The 14919-nt window shown below is 50.5% G+C and overlaps 1 protein-coding gene across 7 annotated transcripts in view; it reads left to right on the plus strand.

Moving 5' to 3' along the window:
• Nucleotides 1-14919, plus strand: part of TNS3 (tensin 3) — a 269342-nt gene that overhangs the window by 206613 nt on the left and 47810 nt on the right. For all 7 annotated transcript variants that reach the window (XM_012646932.1, XM_012646933.1, XM_012646929.1 and 4 more), the window contains 3 exons: nucleotides 8822-8991; nucleotides 9974-10088; nucleotides 10176-10259. In XM_012646932.1, the coding sequence (XP_012502386.1) occupies nucleotides 8822-8991; nucleotides 9974-10088; nucleotides 10176-10259 (369 nt within the window). The remainder of the gene's footprint in view (nucleotides 1-8821; nucleotides 8992-9973; nucleotides 10089-10175; nucleotides 10260-14919) is intronic.

Below are 14919 nucleotides of genomic sequence, written 5' to 3' on the forward strand. Positions count from 1 at the left end.
TATGTGTTGATCAGTTAATACCAATTTGATGGTGAGTACATGTGGTGCTTGTCTTTCCATTCTTGGGATACCTCACTTAGTAGAATGCATTCCAGGGGAGCTCGGGTTTTGTCTCCTTTTCTCCTTGGTTTTTCTCAGAAGGGGCACCTTAGGAGCTGGGGTGGGAGGGTGGGCTTCCCAGAGCCCTGCAGGTGCTCCCGAGTGCTGGCACGGTGCTCTGGTCACTTGTCAGCCCAGTTCCCAGAGGTGACAGCCGTACTGTGTAGTGGTCAGCACTCCCCTGCTCTCGTGAGCTCTCTGTGTGCTTCTCTTTTCCTGGATTTGACATCTTAACTGAACAGGAAAGTAAATGTAGTCAGTTTTATAATACTGTTCAGAAAACAGGTTTTAATGATTTCATTATTCAACTCATTAAGTAATTAGTTGTTCAAATTGTAGTCTCCTTGCAAATTGCAATTGCAGTCTCCTTGCATTATGGTCAGTTCTTGACTTTAGTTTTGAATTCGTTTTTGGTGGTTTCCTTTTGGTGCATATAACTTGGTATTGGCAGCGAAGGCTGTTACCTCTCCCTCCTGCGGGTGTGGAGGGGTCGCAGGTTGCAGAGGGAGACCCGAGGCTCTGGTGCTGGTCCCTGTGGTCCTGCTAGAAGCTTGAGGACAGGTTGGGTGTGGGGGGAGGTCCCTGGTGGTCCCGAGCTGGACCAAAGCAGGTGAGGAGGTTGGGAGGAGGAAGGGTGGGGGAGGAGGGTGTGGCGGCTGTGCTGGGAGTGAGGCCAGGGGACAGGAGAAGACTGTCTGCCTCAGGTGCTGGTGACTTCATGGTACTGTGAAGTGTGTAAGAAGTAAGTGATGGACCAAAGGACTGAATTATTCCCTCTGAGAATGCTCCGGGATTGAGCCTCGGTGTGGACAAGGAAATGTAAAAGTCACCTGTGTCCTCACTGGGCTAATGGGATAGTTCACAGGGCTCATACCAGGCTCTGAGGTTCCAGGGAGCTGGGTTTTCTTCCAAGTGTTTTTCTGTATTTTCCTAATTTTCTTCAATGACGTGCATTAGTTTTATCATCAGAAAGAACACAGTACTAAAAACTATTAATAAATCCCTTTGGAAGAGATTTAGGGTGGGGAGAGTGTGTGTTTTACTAACGACTGTGGTCTCTTCTGGGTACAGTTCAGAAGTCAGAGCCTCTCAGGCCGGGGCTCCTGACAGGTGGCCCAGGCTCACCTGTTCACCCCGCAGCTCCTTGTCCTTGGACACGCTGAGTCTGCAGGGTGGCTCAGCAGCGATGGACGTTGGAGCTGAATAGGACCTGATTCTTGTCCCCACCTGGCAGGGACAGGTGGCTGCTCCTGCATCTGTTCTCGGAAAGGAAAGTGAGAGCTCTCTGAGGCGGCAGTGCAGAAATAAGGCGCTTGCTGTTTGCATAGACCTTCTCCTGAGTGGTGAAGATGGATCCTGGTAGGCAAGGCACAGAGATAGTAAAGGAAACGCTGGAGGAACCATCTCCATGGCAACCCGGCTCCTCCACGGCCCAGACATCGGAGTGTGAGGCGGAAGTGCTTTGATGCTCCCTACCTCTGCCTCGCCTGGAGCCACCTGGAAGGGCAGCTCTGGTGCGAGACACCCCAGCCCAAGCTCAGCAGTGCCCTGAGATGAGATACCCCTACCCCTGCCCATGGGAGGGTCCCCCCTTTCTGCCGGGTTGGCATATAAGATCCTGGCGTCAGTGTGCACACTCATGCCCCTGCGCAGGGTCACCTGCAGACCCTGGAGCCAAGTGGGTCATAGCCCTGGGTGGCACGAGGGGCTGGAGGCTGCCAGCTCTGGGAGCTTCAGTGGAGGGGCAGCTCTCAGGGAGAAGGGGGGCCCTGAAAACGGGCTAGGAGCCAGCTCCTCAAAAGTGGAGGTGCTGGTGGGCCTTCCCGTCCCACAGGAAAGGCCGAGCTGGCCAGGTTCTCAGGAATGCCCAGCTCCCCGGCTGGTAGGAAGGGCTCGTTTCCCGCAGGCATGAGGTTCTGCAGAGTCAGAACCTCATGCTTTTTAATGACTAGCTCAATAGTGCTTCTTGGATTGTTGCTGGTTTTAACGTTTAGCATGTACCGTGCACGTACCGTGTGCTGAGCACTAGCTTTTGCTGCATTGTCAGTGAGGCAGGGCTGAGGGGTGAGAACATGGACCCTGACCCCTCGACCGTCACAGACTCCCAGTCCGTGGGCTGCGCAGGCCTGTCGGAGCAGGGGGTGTGTGCGCGCGTGTGTGAGACTACACGTGTGGGAATGTGTGAGTGCTGTGAGAGACTGTGTGCACGTGTGTGTTAGTCTGTGTTGTGTGTGTGTAAGTGTGAGGCTGTGTGTGAGCACGAGTGCGCGAGCGTAAATCTGCCTGTGAGTGCTGTGGAAGTGCGTTGTGGGTGTGAGTGTGGGTGTGCACACGTGTGTGAGAGCGTGACTGAGGGTATGTGTGAGTGTGGAGAAAGTGTGTAAGGCACCGTGTGGGAGTCGCCGTGCGTGTGTGTTTGCAAGTGTTGTGTGAGTGTGTGAGAAAGTGTAAGAGACTGCGAGGGAGTGTGCATGTGAGTGTGTAGGTGCGCGTCTGTGGGAGAGGGTGAGTGTGTGAGACAGCCCGAGGGGGTGTGGGGACAGGATGCTCAGCCCGGCCTCCAGAGAGCTCTCCCGGGAGTAGTCCTCCTCTTCCGCCGGGGACTGGAACAGGGGCCTTTTCTGGAATCTCCCAAACTGTTGCTGCCCTGCCCTGGGGACCTCCTTTGCTTCCTGGCACACAGCAGAGGTGGGGGCTGTGACCGCCATCCGTCTCTGCCTTGGTGCTGTGTGCCGATGACAGCAAGACAGCTCTAGTGGGACATGGCGGCCCCAGGGCCTGGGCTTGACTTCTGGTCTGCGCTGTGCTTGCCATGATACCTCGGCCCCACCATGGATCCCAACTTGCAAGGTGTCTCGCCTGAAGAAGGCAGCTGTGGGCCAGTGTGTGGCCTTGTTGAATAATTTAAGAGTGTGTAGACCCACGTGCACTGTGCCTTGTGTGGTAAGCTCAGGGAGGCGTAAGTCCTGCTCTGCATGAATTAACGTAACTTCTATCTCTCCTTCTAGTCTATTGGTATAGAAAATCACCTCCCATGTTATATATAGTCTATGTACGTAACCGTCAGACGTGAGAGACTTTTCTTTTGAGATCAAAAAGATTATTGATCGAACACGAGTTTGTGGAGGTAAACATAGGAACGAATACTAATGCAAAATTAGAGAAGGATTTGGGGAAATTCAGTATAGGCAGCACAGAGAAGTTCAAAATAAAAGCAGCTTTATTCTTCTCCAACATAATTTGTATCTTGTTTTTCTCATTTTAAAAAGTAATATATATGAGTGAAAACATTGAAAGATAGAGACATTTATAAAAAATATGAATAGTTCCTAGAATTCCACAACCCAGAGAGAACCTCTTATAAATATTTTGGTATATTTTCTTAGTTTTTTAAATTAAAATGAAATCATGCTACATGTGCACTTTTTCACACTGCGTTTTATCACTTAATGTTTTAGTGTATTGACCCACTTCAAGTTCCTTAAAACTTGCTTTTTAATGACTAGCTCAATAGTGCTTCTTGGATTGTTGCTGGTTTTAACGTTTAGCATGTACCATGCGTGTACCGTGTGCTGAGCACTAGCTTTTGCTGCATTGTCAGTTAAATTCTCCAAACCAGCCTTGGATGCATCATCCTCGTTTCATCCCCAAGACGGCTCTGGGGACTCGTCTCCCGGGTACAGCATCCAGCCCTGGAGGTGGGCCCAGCCTGGCCTCTGAGCAAGCGCCTGCAGGGCAGCTCCCACCGACCCAGGCTGTGCGTCGGCCACACTGTGACAAGTCTCCCTCTGACTTCTTGTCTGACCACGCGGCAGTGGTTCTCGGACAGGAAGGATGTGAAAACGCCACCCTTCCTTCCTCCAGACTGCTCTGTGCTCAGACCCTCTGGAAATGCGCCCCTCCAGGTTCTCGACCAGACCCCACGTTTTAGGTGGATTTCCTAAGACTGCCAGGAGTACATTGTTACTTCTTTTTTTTTTTTTTTTTTCAAAATGAAAAACATTTAATACACAAAAAATCACAACAAAATCAAAAGGTATTAAAAGCATACTTAGTGCAAACACCAAAAAGATACAGAGCTATTAACTTAGTGGTGCTTATAAATAAAACTAGGCAAGCATGCATGAAAATGCCTCCCTCTTTCCTCATTGAGTGAGTGAGCTGGCCACGATTCAAAGTTATTTTAAATTGCCTTTTGTTTCCCCCACTTTATGAAACCACATTTGCTACTTCTGTTGATTGTGACTACCTGATCAGAAATATCCAGAAAATTGCATGTTTTCTCTATATTGGCAGTGCGTTTTATGCCACCTACTCAAGTGTATGTAGAAAGAGAATTTTTGTGCATGAAGACCACAGCAAGACAGTTTTATCAGGATAGAATCTGCTATCCAAATTTACTTCTCTCAGAATACCTAGAGACAGACTCTTTTCTAGTCAAGAGCCGTATGTCAAGGTGTCTGAGCTGGAAGCACAGGCAAAAGGGCTTGTAGAAGGCAACACAGGCTCTGCTAGGCAGGCTCAAATTTGCATGAGATACGGAAGAATCTGAGAAGCCTTCGTTGGCTGCCTCATCCGGACGTGCCCAGCAGGAAGGGTCCTCTTGCTTGGGGCATGGGTGGCCTTCCTGATACCAGCGACTCCTTTGTCATCTGCTAATTATTATGCACCAACAGCCACCACGGGCTGCGTGAGCGGGCAGTGTCTCCCAGGTCCCTCATGGGAACAGAGGGAAGGGAAGGGAAGGGAAGGCAGCGGTGGGTGAGGCAGAGTGAACCCAAGAAGTAGCGTTTCCGGTTGTGGATTTTAAAGTCAGATACATGTGGGGACCAATCCTTGCTCTCTGCTGACTTGCTGTGTGGTGTGGGGTGAGTTCCTGGATGTGAGACCCCCGTTTTCCTCATCTGCAGAGTGACGTGCTGGGCCTCCTTCGCTGAGTGACGATGGGCTTTTCTCTAGGGGAGCAGCGCCCAGGCGTGGACTGTCACTGCTGCTGGATGAAAGCGGATCTCTTTTCTGCTTTTCTTTCTTCTGTAACTACCTCCTGGGCAGATGTCGGTGCGTCCTGGCACGTGGTCTTGTGCTGCGTCTTAAAGCCTGTTTTATTTTGCCTTGTTTTTCCTGGCGTCTCAGACTTCACATTTCCAAGGTTTACAGTCAAACGGAAGGCAGGATCTCTGTCTCCGCAGCGGCCTGTGCCTTGAAGACCTTGTGCGCCCTGCCTTTTTTCCTTTGGGGATGTAAAGCAGCACCCTGCAGGGCTGAAGCGATGCTTTCTGTGCAGACCATGGGGGAGCTGGGCTGTGGGTGGCATTTTTGCAGGTTCCTTGGCTTCCCCATTCTTTCTGCTTTTGCGGAGCCCCTCTTGGGCCTTAGACCTAGGTCACTGCCCGTTGCTGTGTTCCCCCAGGTATGGAAACAGCCTTCCTCCTGATGTATCAGTGGCAGGATTTTGAGAAGTGCGAATCCATCCAGAGGGAGAAACACACAGCTCTGCCTCGCCCGGTGCAGCGTACACAGGTTTTAGCGTAGGCACTGGGGGTGGCATTTGATAGTCAGAACATTTTCCAGGAGATACATTTGAATGAAGAAAACCCTATTTTTTTATTGTAATCTGTGAGTGAGAGAGAGAGGAAATCGAGAAACAGTTGCAAATCCGTGTGTTCAGCAGGGACATTTCTGGGGCCAGCTCACGGAATGCCTGTCTCAGAGCTGCCTCCGGTGGCGGGAGCCCGGGGTGCAGCCCGGCTGTCAGCGCCGCAGCAGCTGATGCACAGACCCTGTTCCCTAGCTGCTCTCAAACCAAAATGTCAAAGTTTAGGACACGTGTCTGCCTCTTGCTCTGCCCTGAGATTCACGCTTCAGTTCTGTAAATTCCTTTTTGGCTCCTGTTCCCATCTAGACGTGCTTTACATAGAAGTGCCTTCCAGCTGCACCTGCGAGGCCCTGCTGGTTTTAAACTAGCACTGATGGGGCCTCAGTTTCTGAAACAAGTTGGTTTCCGTTGTCCACCTGTGGCCCACGTGGGCTGAGGTCAGGGCACATTAATGTTTGCTTCCAGGTTGCCTTCCCCAGGTCAAACGGAACACCTGACACAGTTTCCACACTTTTCTTTGTTGTTATTATTTTTAATTGACACATAATAGTTGTACATATTTATGGGGTACAGTGTGGTATTTCCATACATGCATACAATGTGTAATGTTCAAATCAGGGTAATTAGCATATCCATCTTTTCTGTGCACATCATGCAGCAATGCACATGCAACATTGTGTGTTGTCATGATATCAATGTGTCATTTTTGACAAACCACCGCACGTTATTTTGCATATTGAATAGAAGAAGGAAGTAATATTCCTTCTTCTTCCCAAATCACATCTCCAGAAGTGATCTCTGAATTTCTAGGCTGTGAGTGGACTGTAGGGGTCAGCAAAGGGCAGCAGAGCCCCCAGCACAGGCTGCAGATAGGTCCTCTGGGATGGAATTATTTTCCCTGATGCTGGCAGTGTGGCTCCCTTTTCCAGGGAGGGTATCAGGCTCTCAGTCACTTGCTCTTGGACATGGCACTTCCTCTCCATCAGTAACACCTGTGGCTGTCACCTGCCACCTGGACTGCTTTGAGGACAACATCCCACGTCTGAGCTGGGTACCAGGTCGTGCACGGCCAGCCTGCCTTTGGGGCCTCACGCCTCCCACTCTGACCTCTCTACACTGGTTCCTAGAGTGCCTGCAAGTACATGCCGGGGGCAGACCCATGGCTCTTGCTGTGACTAGCGTGGTCCCCTCCCTGCCCTGTCCCTGGAGGGCGATGAGTGTGAGGACAAGGGACCACAAGGCAGAGGACGCCCAGGCACACCATTTCACTTTATTTCATCTTCATCCCTGTTTGCGGGAGAAAAGAAACCAGGCGTTGCTCTTGCTCTACCCATAAAGAAATGGGTGGAGGATGTCCCACAGCTGGTGAGGGAAACACCGCAGACCCCACATCCCGAGTCCTGACACACACTTCTCCTCCGCTTCCCTGGTGCTGTGGAGGGGCTGCTGGGAGCAGCGGGAGGAGGGGAGGAGGGGGTGGAACGAAGCTTGTAGAGACCTGGGTTTGATCTCGCACACTCGGTCACGGCTGTGTGGCACTGAGCAGGCATCCCGTGGGACAGGGAGGGCGGTGCCCAGTCTGGCTGCAGCCCGGGAGCCAACTCCTTCCGGGTGGTGCCTGGAAGCTGGGAGGGTCGGTCAGTGGAGTCCGTACTGTGGTTGGACTCAAGGACCCTCGAGAGACTCGCTCTCCCCCTCTCAGGCAGACAGGCAGGTTGGTGCCCTGTCCCTGTCTCTGGTACCTTCCCTTTGTCACGCCAGCTGCTGCATTCTCCTGGGCTTCGTAAGAGTCTGGATATGGGAGGAGAGATAGGGAGGGGGGCAATGGCTCCCCGTGGGGCTCAGCACCACAGCGAATATGGCTGCTATGACATAGTTCCTTTTGGAAGGGGCCGTCAACCGATGTGGAACAAAGCCATTCAAAGGTGAGCCCTGTATCTGCGACACACATTGGTGATTCAAACCCTGCCTTTCAGGGAAGCATCACTGTGAAACTCATGCTTATAGGGATTAAGTATTTGTTGTTTAAACTGTAGGGAAAATCATTGTGGAGTCTAATTTTCAGACTACACCATCAGTAAAAACATTATTTTTTTAATAGCTTGCAGCAGGTTTTTCCTAAATGCCCAATCATAAGAATCACTTAGGGCCGGGTGCGGTGGCTCATGTCTGTAATCCCAGCACTTTGGGAGACTGAGGCAGGAGGATTGCTTGAGACCAGGAGTTCGATACCAACGTGGGCAACACGGCAAGCCCCCATCTCTACAAAAAATTTGAAAAAGTAAGCTGGTCATTGTGGCACATGCCTGTAGTGCCAGCAACTCTGGAGGCTGAGGTGGGAGGATCACTTGAGCCCAGGAGTTTGAGGTTGCAGTGAGCTATGATTGTACCGCTGTGCTCCACCCCGTATGACAGAGTGAGACCTTATCTCTAGCAAAAAAGAAAGGAAGGAAAGGAGAGAGAAGGGGGAGGGGAGGAGGGAGGAGGGGGAAGGGGAAGGGAGATAACTTGGAAGAGGTTTAAAAAAATTATAGGTTCCAGTCCCTGATTCGCATTTCCCTCCAACATAATGAGAATCAGATTTGGTCGGGCGAGGGAACCCTTGAACTGCGTTTCAGGAACAAGCCTTTGGCGTATATGGCAGAGAGTTTGTGATGACGAATGTGTATTATCGATGCTTGAAATAGAGTCTTTTTTCCCCTCTACAATTTCTCCTTGCTAAGGTTCAAACTATCATAGTAGGGCCACATTCTGCCTGGAGTCACTGCGGTGTGTGGCCATCAGAGTGCTGGGTCCTGACTAGGGGCTGACACCCACACCGTGGGGCTCCCTCCAAGCACGGTCACTGTTGGCCCTACCCAGCTCTGTGTTTTCCCAGTGCCAGATGAGTCCTGATGCTCGTGCTGTCCCCCAGAAGCCCGTTCTGAAGGGAGCACAGGGGCCTGCAGGAGCTGCCTCGCCCAGCCCCGGGAGTCTGAGAAGGCCTCAGGCTTCGAGTCTCTCTGCAGCAGCCGCAGTTCTGCCTGGAGCAGCGTGGACCCACGTGAAATATGGCGTGCCTTTGAGAAGTCCAACATTCGAGATTTCTTTAAGGATCGCCTCACTCTGCTGTCTCTCTCCCAACAGGCTCCTTGGCTAATGAGCCACTGGGTGGAAGACTCAGGAAGCTGAGCCTTGGACAATATGACAACGATGCTGCCGGGCAGCTGTCCTTCTCCAAATGTGCATGGGGAAAGGCCACTGTGGACCAAGCTCCAAGCCTGGCACCATTCCCCTCTCCAGCAGATGTCAAAGAGGTACATGCCGCGGCCCCGTCCCAATCTCTGGGCTCATTCCCACTCGCTTTCCTTCCTGGAGTTCAGGGCAAATGGGCGATGGCTGGGCCTGGTCCCTGAATACAGCACGTGACCCTCCAGCACCCGCCTCTCCTCCCCATCTCACAGACATGGTTCCTCTGCCACAGGCAGGTGGTGTGGTTGGGAGGGCCTCTGTGTTGTGATCTGTAGAATGGGCATGAAGTGCACAGCATGCAGGTGGGCTGTGAGGGTTCAAGCTAGGATCCTACCGGCCTGGTCTTAGTGGGGCTGTGCAACTGGACAGCAGCAGCCAGCAGCAAACACAGATGTCCTTCAAGGTCATCATACAGGGCCCAGATCCTCCCTCCAAGACCTTCACAGGAGGTGGCCCAGCAGCATTGGCCACAGACAAGAACTTCTCCTTGTTCTTCCCAGAAACATAGTTAAGGCTTCTACTCAGAATCCAAGTAAGGTAGGTCAGTGTACCCAAAACGATTAACCTTTTAAAATTCAGTTATAATTTCTTCTCAAGTTGGAAAATTTGGAACTTACAGAAGAGATGAGAAAAGCAAGTTGTTCACAGTCTTGACTCACAATCGAAACCAGTGCTAATATTTGGAATGTGTCCACCCAGCCCTTTTTCTATGCTGTGTTTAATTTACTGTGTATTTTTATGCTGTGGTGTTCATTTCCCCATGCTGTTACAAACTCTCTGCCAACTTCATTTACTAGCTGTATAGTATTATATTAAAGGGACAGGCCATAAGATACTTGCCTCTTCCTTTACTGTTGAACATGAAAGCATTTTCCAGTCTTCTGTGGCTGGGCGAGGCGGGCTGGTTTTGTGCTGTGGATCCGGACCTCCTCTTCCCGCTCTCAGAGGAGGGCTGGGCCCAAGGGGCCACGCTGGGGGCCCAGCTGTTGGGGAGGGGCCTTCCCTAGACGCTCTGTTCTTACATTCTCCTCCCCGTGCTGATTTCAGACGATGATGGCTGCGTACCCCCCAGACCTCGATATGATCGATGGCAGGATTTTAAATAGCAAAGAGTCCATGTGTCCCACACCTGCATTTCCTGTGTCTCCAGAAACACCGTATGGTAAGAAGGAAGTAAAACCATCCGTGTGCAGCTTGATGCCGCAGGGCGGAGAGTGACAACAACCCCTTGCTCTGCTTTCTTTTCCAGTGAAAACACCCCCGCGTTATCCTCCATTCAGCCCACCCGAGACCCAAGTGAGCAGCCCGGCCAGCCTGCACAAAGGAGGACGCGGTAAGAAATCTACCCATGTGTCACAGGAGTAAGGCAGCTCCATACTGCACCGTGTGGTCACCGTTTTTACAAACGTGTCCTCTTATGCAGAAATACTTCCATTCCTGTTACATCTCGGAAGCCTGGGGAGAGGACAGATCTTGCTGGGGAAGATGCAGGGATGCGACTGTAAATCCACTGGGTGGTCGCGCCCCTTGCCCAGCAGTGGTGGTGATAATGACAGCGAGTTTCAGCTTCCTTCTTTCTCCAGAGCAAACCAGGTTGTGGGTCACAGAGTAGAAGGGCCATCTTTCTCCTAAAGTTTCCTTTGTGGTTTCAGGACTGTAAATGCCTCTCTTCATACATAGCGTATAGCAATTAAACTGCCCATATTTCTCAGCACGAGGGACTGAAATTTAAAATAAGAAAAAATGTACACAGTGTTGCTGCATTTCTGTTTGTACATTATGTGAGTGTTACGTGAGATGTATGTTCCTGTATGACAGACTCACACATATATAGCCTTGCACATGTTCTTCTGTATGTTTATCATTCAATGAAAGCAAAAAGAGGGGCATCCCTTGCACCCCTTGCAGCCCCCTCCTCCTAATGGAGTCGACTGCGCTTGACTCCTAACCTGAATGTAGCTAGTGGATTTGGATTGGAAACCACTGTGTTCATGGGGTGGAAAACTCAACCTCATAAAGATGTCAGTTCCCAAATTGATGGACATTTTTACCATAATTCCTAGCAAAATCCCAGCAAGATTTGTGGGTATAGACAAGATAATTATAAAGTTTATATAGAAAGGCAAAGGAACTAGAATAGCCAAAACCATTTTGAAAAAGAACAAAGTGGGAGGAATGAGTTTACTTAATTTCAAGACTTGGTAGGTGGCTACAGCCGTCACGACCGTGTGGTGGCGGAGGAAGGACAGACACACAGTCAGTGGAGCAGAGTAGAGAACCCAGAAACAGACCCACACAGATATGCCCAGCTGGTGTTTTTGACAAAGGTACAAGAGCAAGGCACTGGAGGAAAGACGGCCTTTCAACAAATGATGCTGCAGCAGTTGGGCACCCACAGGTGAAAAAATGAACAGTGACCACAGTCTTATACCTTACAGAAAGTTTAACTTAAAGTGGATGATGGACTTAAATGTAAAACATAAAACTTTAAAATACAGCAATGACAGCTGGAGATTTATAGCCAAACAGCAAGTGAGAGGGTCAGTTGATGGAAAATGATGAAGCGGAGACACGAGGGGCAGGGGCATCCTTGCTAAATGGGACCAGCAGGATTCCCACTGAAGGCAGGACAAGGGCTTAGACATGACGGGTAGGGGAAGAGGAGCTTGATCAGAAGTCAAGCCTGGGGGATGACTAAGCAGGATTCTTGCTAGAACCCAGGTTGCCAGGGACGGATGTGGATGGCCGAGGTCAAGGCCCTGGTGGAGAAGGGGCTCAGAGGAGCACGACTAAAGTTTGATCACGGAGAGTCCTTGCTGCGGGACAGGCCCATCTATGACCAGGACAACCCCGTAGGGTGACTGTGAGCACAGCGTCGCTTCCTTCACGTCTCACGTGTCCTCTGTGTGCATCAGCCAGGTCCTGTGTGCACTTAGTTTAGCCATGAGTGTCCTGGGAGCCTGCGGGCCCTGCCTCTGCACAGGCATCCTGTTCCCACCCTTCCCAGAGACAAGCAACTCTGCAATAAACAATAAACAGAGCATACAAAAAGCAAACCAAAGCATCCTCCAGATTTATTAATAGATGGGTGAATTAAAGGAGCCTTTTTGGAACGAAGCGAAGAGCAAGAGCCAAGAGGGATGAATGCCCAGGGCCTGCCATTCCTGTGGTGCCCGAGGGCCGACTGCCGAGGTGTCAGGAGATTCATGAGCTAGGTGACAGCAGTCGGTGGCTTGTGATCTGCCAGGGTGGGAGTGTTTACCCCACAGGATTTAGCAATTGCTACGAATCAACCCCTCCCCTGGCCCCAAGCTTCTCCATCCCTCTACAATGGGAATCGTACTGCCTTCTCCCTGTTCGGTATTACCTAACGAGTCATGAAGGACAGAGCCTAAATGGACCAAACGGATCTTTTTGCACTTTGACATTCGCATGTTTTGAAAGATTTCCGGCATCTGGCATCTGGGTTCTGGTTCCGTTGCCAGGCTCAAACAGGCTCTTAGTGACATTCTACTGTTGGAAACCGCCGTCTGAAGTGCTGCTCAGCAGACAGGGAGGCCTGGGTGCACGTGGCATAGTGGTGGCAGGTGCTTCTGTCCCGACATTCGTCTCTCTCTGGGTGAATGCCAGATGCACATGCACCTTGGCTCTGACGCTTCCTAGCTGGGTGAGCTCTGATGGGTCTCGGGACCTCTTCGAGCCCTGGTTTCGTGTCCTGCACAGCAGTAGTCATTCCTACCACAGGCAGAGCCTGTGAAGACTGAAGTGGAACGTGTAGCTCGGACACCTGGCTCAGACCCCATCGACATTCGGCAAATAGAGGATGCCAGTACCATTAGAACAAAGCAGCAAGGCGAAGGGCGATGCTGTAAGTTGGGAAGACCAGTGTCGGTCATGACTCTAGGCAGTAGCATGGAGCATGAGTTGGGGGCAGAGAAGCTTCCGGGCACCAGGCCCTTGGTGCACGTACTTGTGCCCATCACGCTCACCTTTTAAATCACAGCACCTACTCCAGGAAAGGGATGGATATTTAAATATTTGCTCACATAATTCATATCTAAATATGAATTCAAATACTGTTTAATTTTCTTAAGGGTGTGTTGGAATTTGACAAGGGTCGTGGTTAACATGAAGGACTGGGGACAGGTATATGGGGACAGAGCAACTGTGGGCCCTGGGAGGACAGCCGGGGTGGGGAGTCTGACCCATGTTGAGGGTCCCCTGAGAGTCCCTTCCCTGTCTGACGTGGTACCTCCGGCTTCATGAGGGCAGGACCAGCCAGGTCTTACCCCTCTGGGACCCTCCAGCACGAGCCTGGAAGGGCAGGCATCACGACAGTCTGTCTGCTGACTGCCTCACCCGCACAGCCACGCCACACCCCAGAAACACACGTGCTGGGGGAGAGTGTCCTCAGATGCCACAGAAATGCCCGGCAGGATCCTCAGGAGGAAACGCTTTTCTTGAAAATGAAAACGTCTGTAAAATTTGAATAAAAGGGGTCATTGAACCTCAATCCCCATACAGGCAGAATAGAGAAAATTATGAAGTGTAAGATGTAAATTATTCTGTTGTTTCTTATCAGATACTTAGACCTCCTTGATATTTAAAAAAAAAATGAAAAAAAAATCATGAGAAATGTTTCATTAAAACAGTCTCATGCTTCTGGTATATCTCAGCTTCCAAACTATTTCATAGGTTTTTTTTAAGTTAAGGTAAAAATTTATATGACATAAAATTAGCCATTTTAAGATGAGTAGTTCAGTGACGTGTAGGACATTCACAGTGTCATAAGCCCACCACCTCTATGTAGTTCCAGAAATTCCCGTCACCTGGCAGTTTCACGAGTGGTATTTGGAGAGCACTGGGGGACTTCTGGCTTCAATAGACATGATCAGCAGTTCATGTTAGTTTACTTCAGGAGAATGCGTGTATGTATTTTGTGTGCAGTTGTTCTGGAGAGAGCAGGGCATGGTCACTTCAGGGGCCTGGCTTCCAGGCCCGCGGACTCTCCTTGCCTTTGACGGGAGGCTTCATGAAGGCCGGGGAGAGAAGGTGCTCCAGTCCCGTGCCTGTGCACGAGAGTGACAAGCAGTGAGAACGTGTGAGGTTTTCATCATCGCCTCAAGAGAGGGGACACGGGTTTGGATGGTGCTGTGTGGACCCCGTGGATTTGGCAGGTTTCAGAGGGCCATAATGTTTGCCAGAGCGAGGAAGAAAAGGGGTGTCTAGGAACAGACAGAGAGCGAGGAGGAGGAGGAAGAGAGATGGATAATTTTGAGGCAATGCTTTATTTCTATTTAAAAAGTTGTCACCCTTGAAAGCTTGACAAATTATAGAACACTTCTACCAGTCTTCCCTCTTCCTTCCTGTACCCAACTCCCTTTTCTTTTGAATTTTTATGAACTCTTAATGAGAATGTTTATAACAGGGACGGAAGTATGTGCTGAATGTGAACATATGTGACGTATATAGAGGCCCTTGTTTACTTTGAATTTTCTAGAACCTAAAAAGCACATGCATTTCTATATGCATTTCTCCATGTGTTTCTGTCTAGGTACACACGCATATGTAAACGTATATAGGAACATACGTGTCTGGATACGTGCCTGTGACATATTTTGCATTCCAATTTGTGCCAAACAATTGTGTCCTGGTGCATGGTGACCTAAATAACTGGTGTGGGTTCACAAATGTCGCAGCCGCCCCTCACCCCCACCCAGACTCACAGCATGAGAAGGGAAAAGCTGACTGCTTCTAAATATATTTAAAGTCAACACCAGTGCGGGGTTCGCGGAGGCCGGCGGAAAGCACTGGCCTGTGAATGTGCTCTTGGAGTCTGTTGGGACGAGGACGTGAGTTCACTTGAGGGGGTGCAGCTCAAAACCGAAAAGGTGTTGGCATCCGGACCGACACCTCATCCACACCGCGCGCCACCCGACGGCTTCTCCGCCATGCTGAATGCGCTTTTGTTTGCTTGCTTTGGGTTTAGAGGA

Source organism: Propithecus coquereli, unplaced genomic scaffold (genome assembly GCF_000956105.1).
Source record: "Propithecus coquereli isolate 6110/MARCELLA unplaced genomic scaffold, Pcoq_1.0 Scaffold252, whole genome shotgun sequence".
NCBI lineage: Eukaryota > Metazoa > Chordata > Mammalia > Primates > Indriidae > Propithecus > Propithecus coquereli.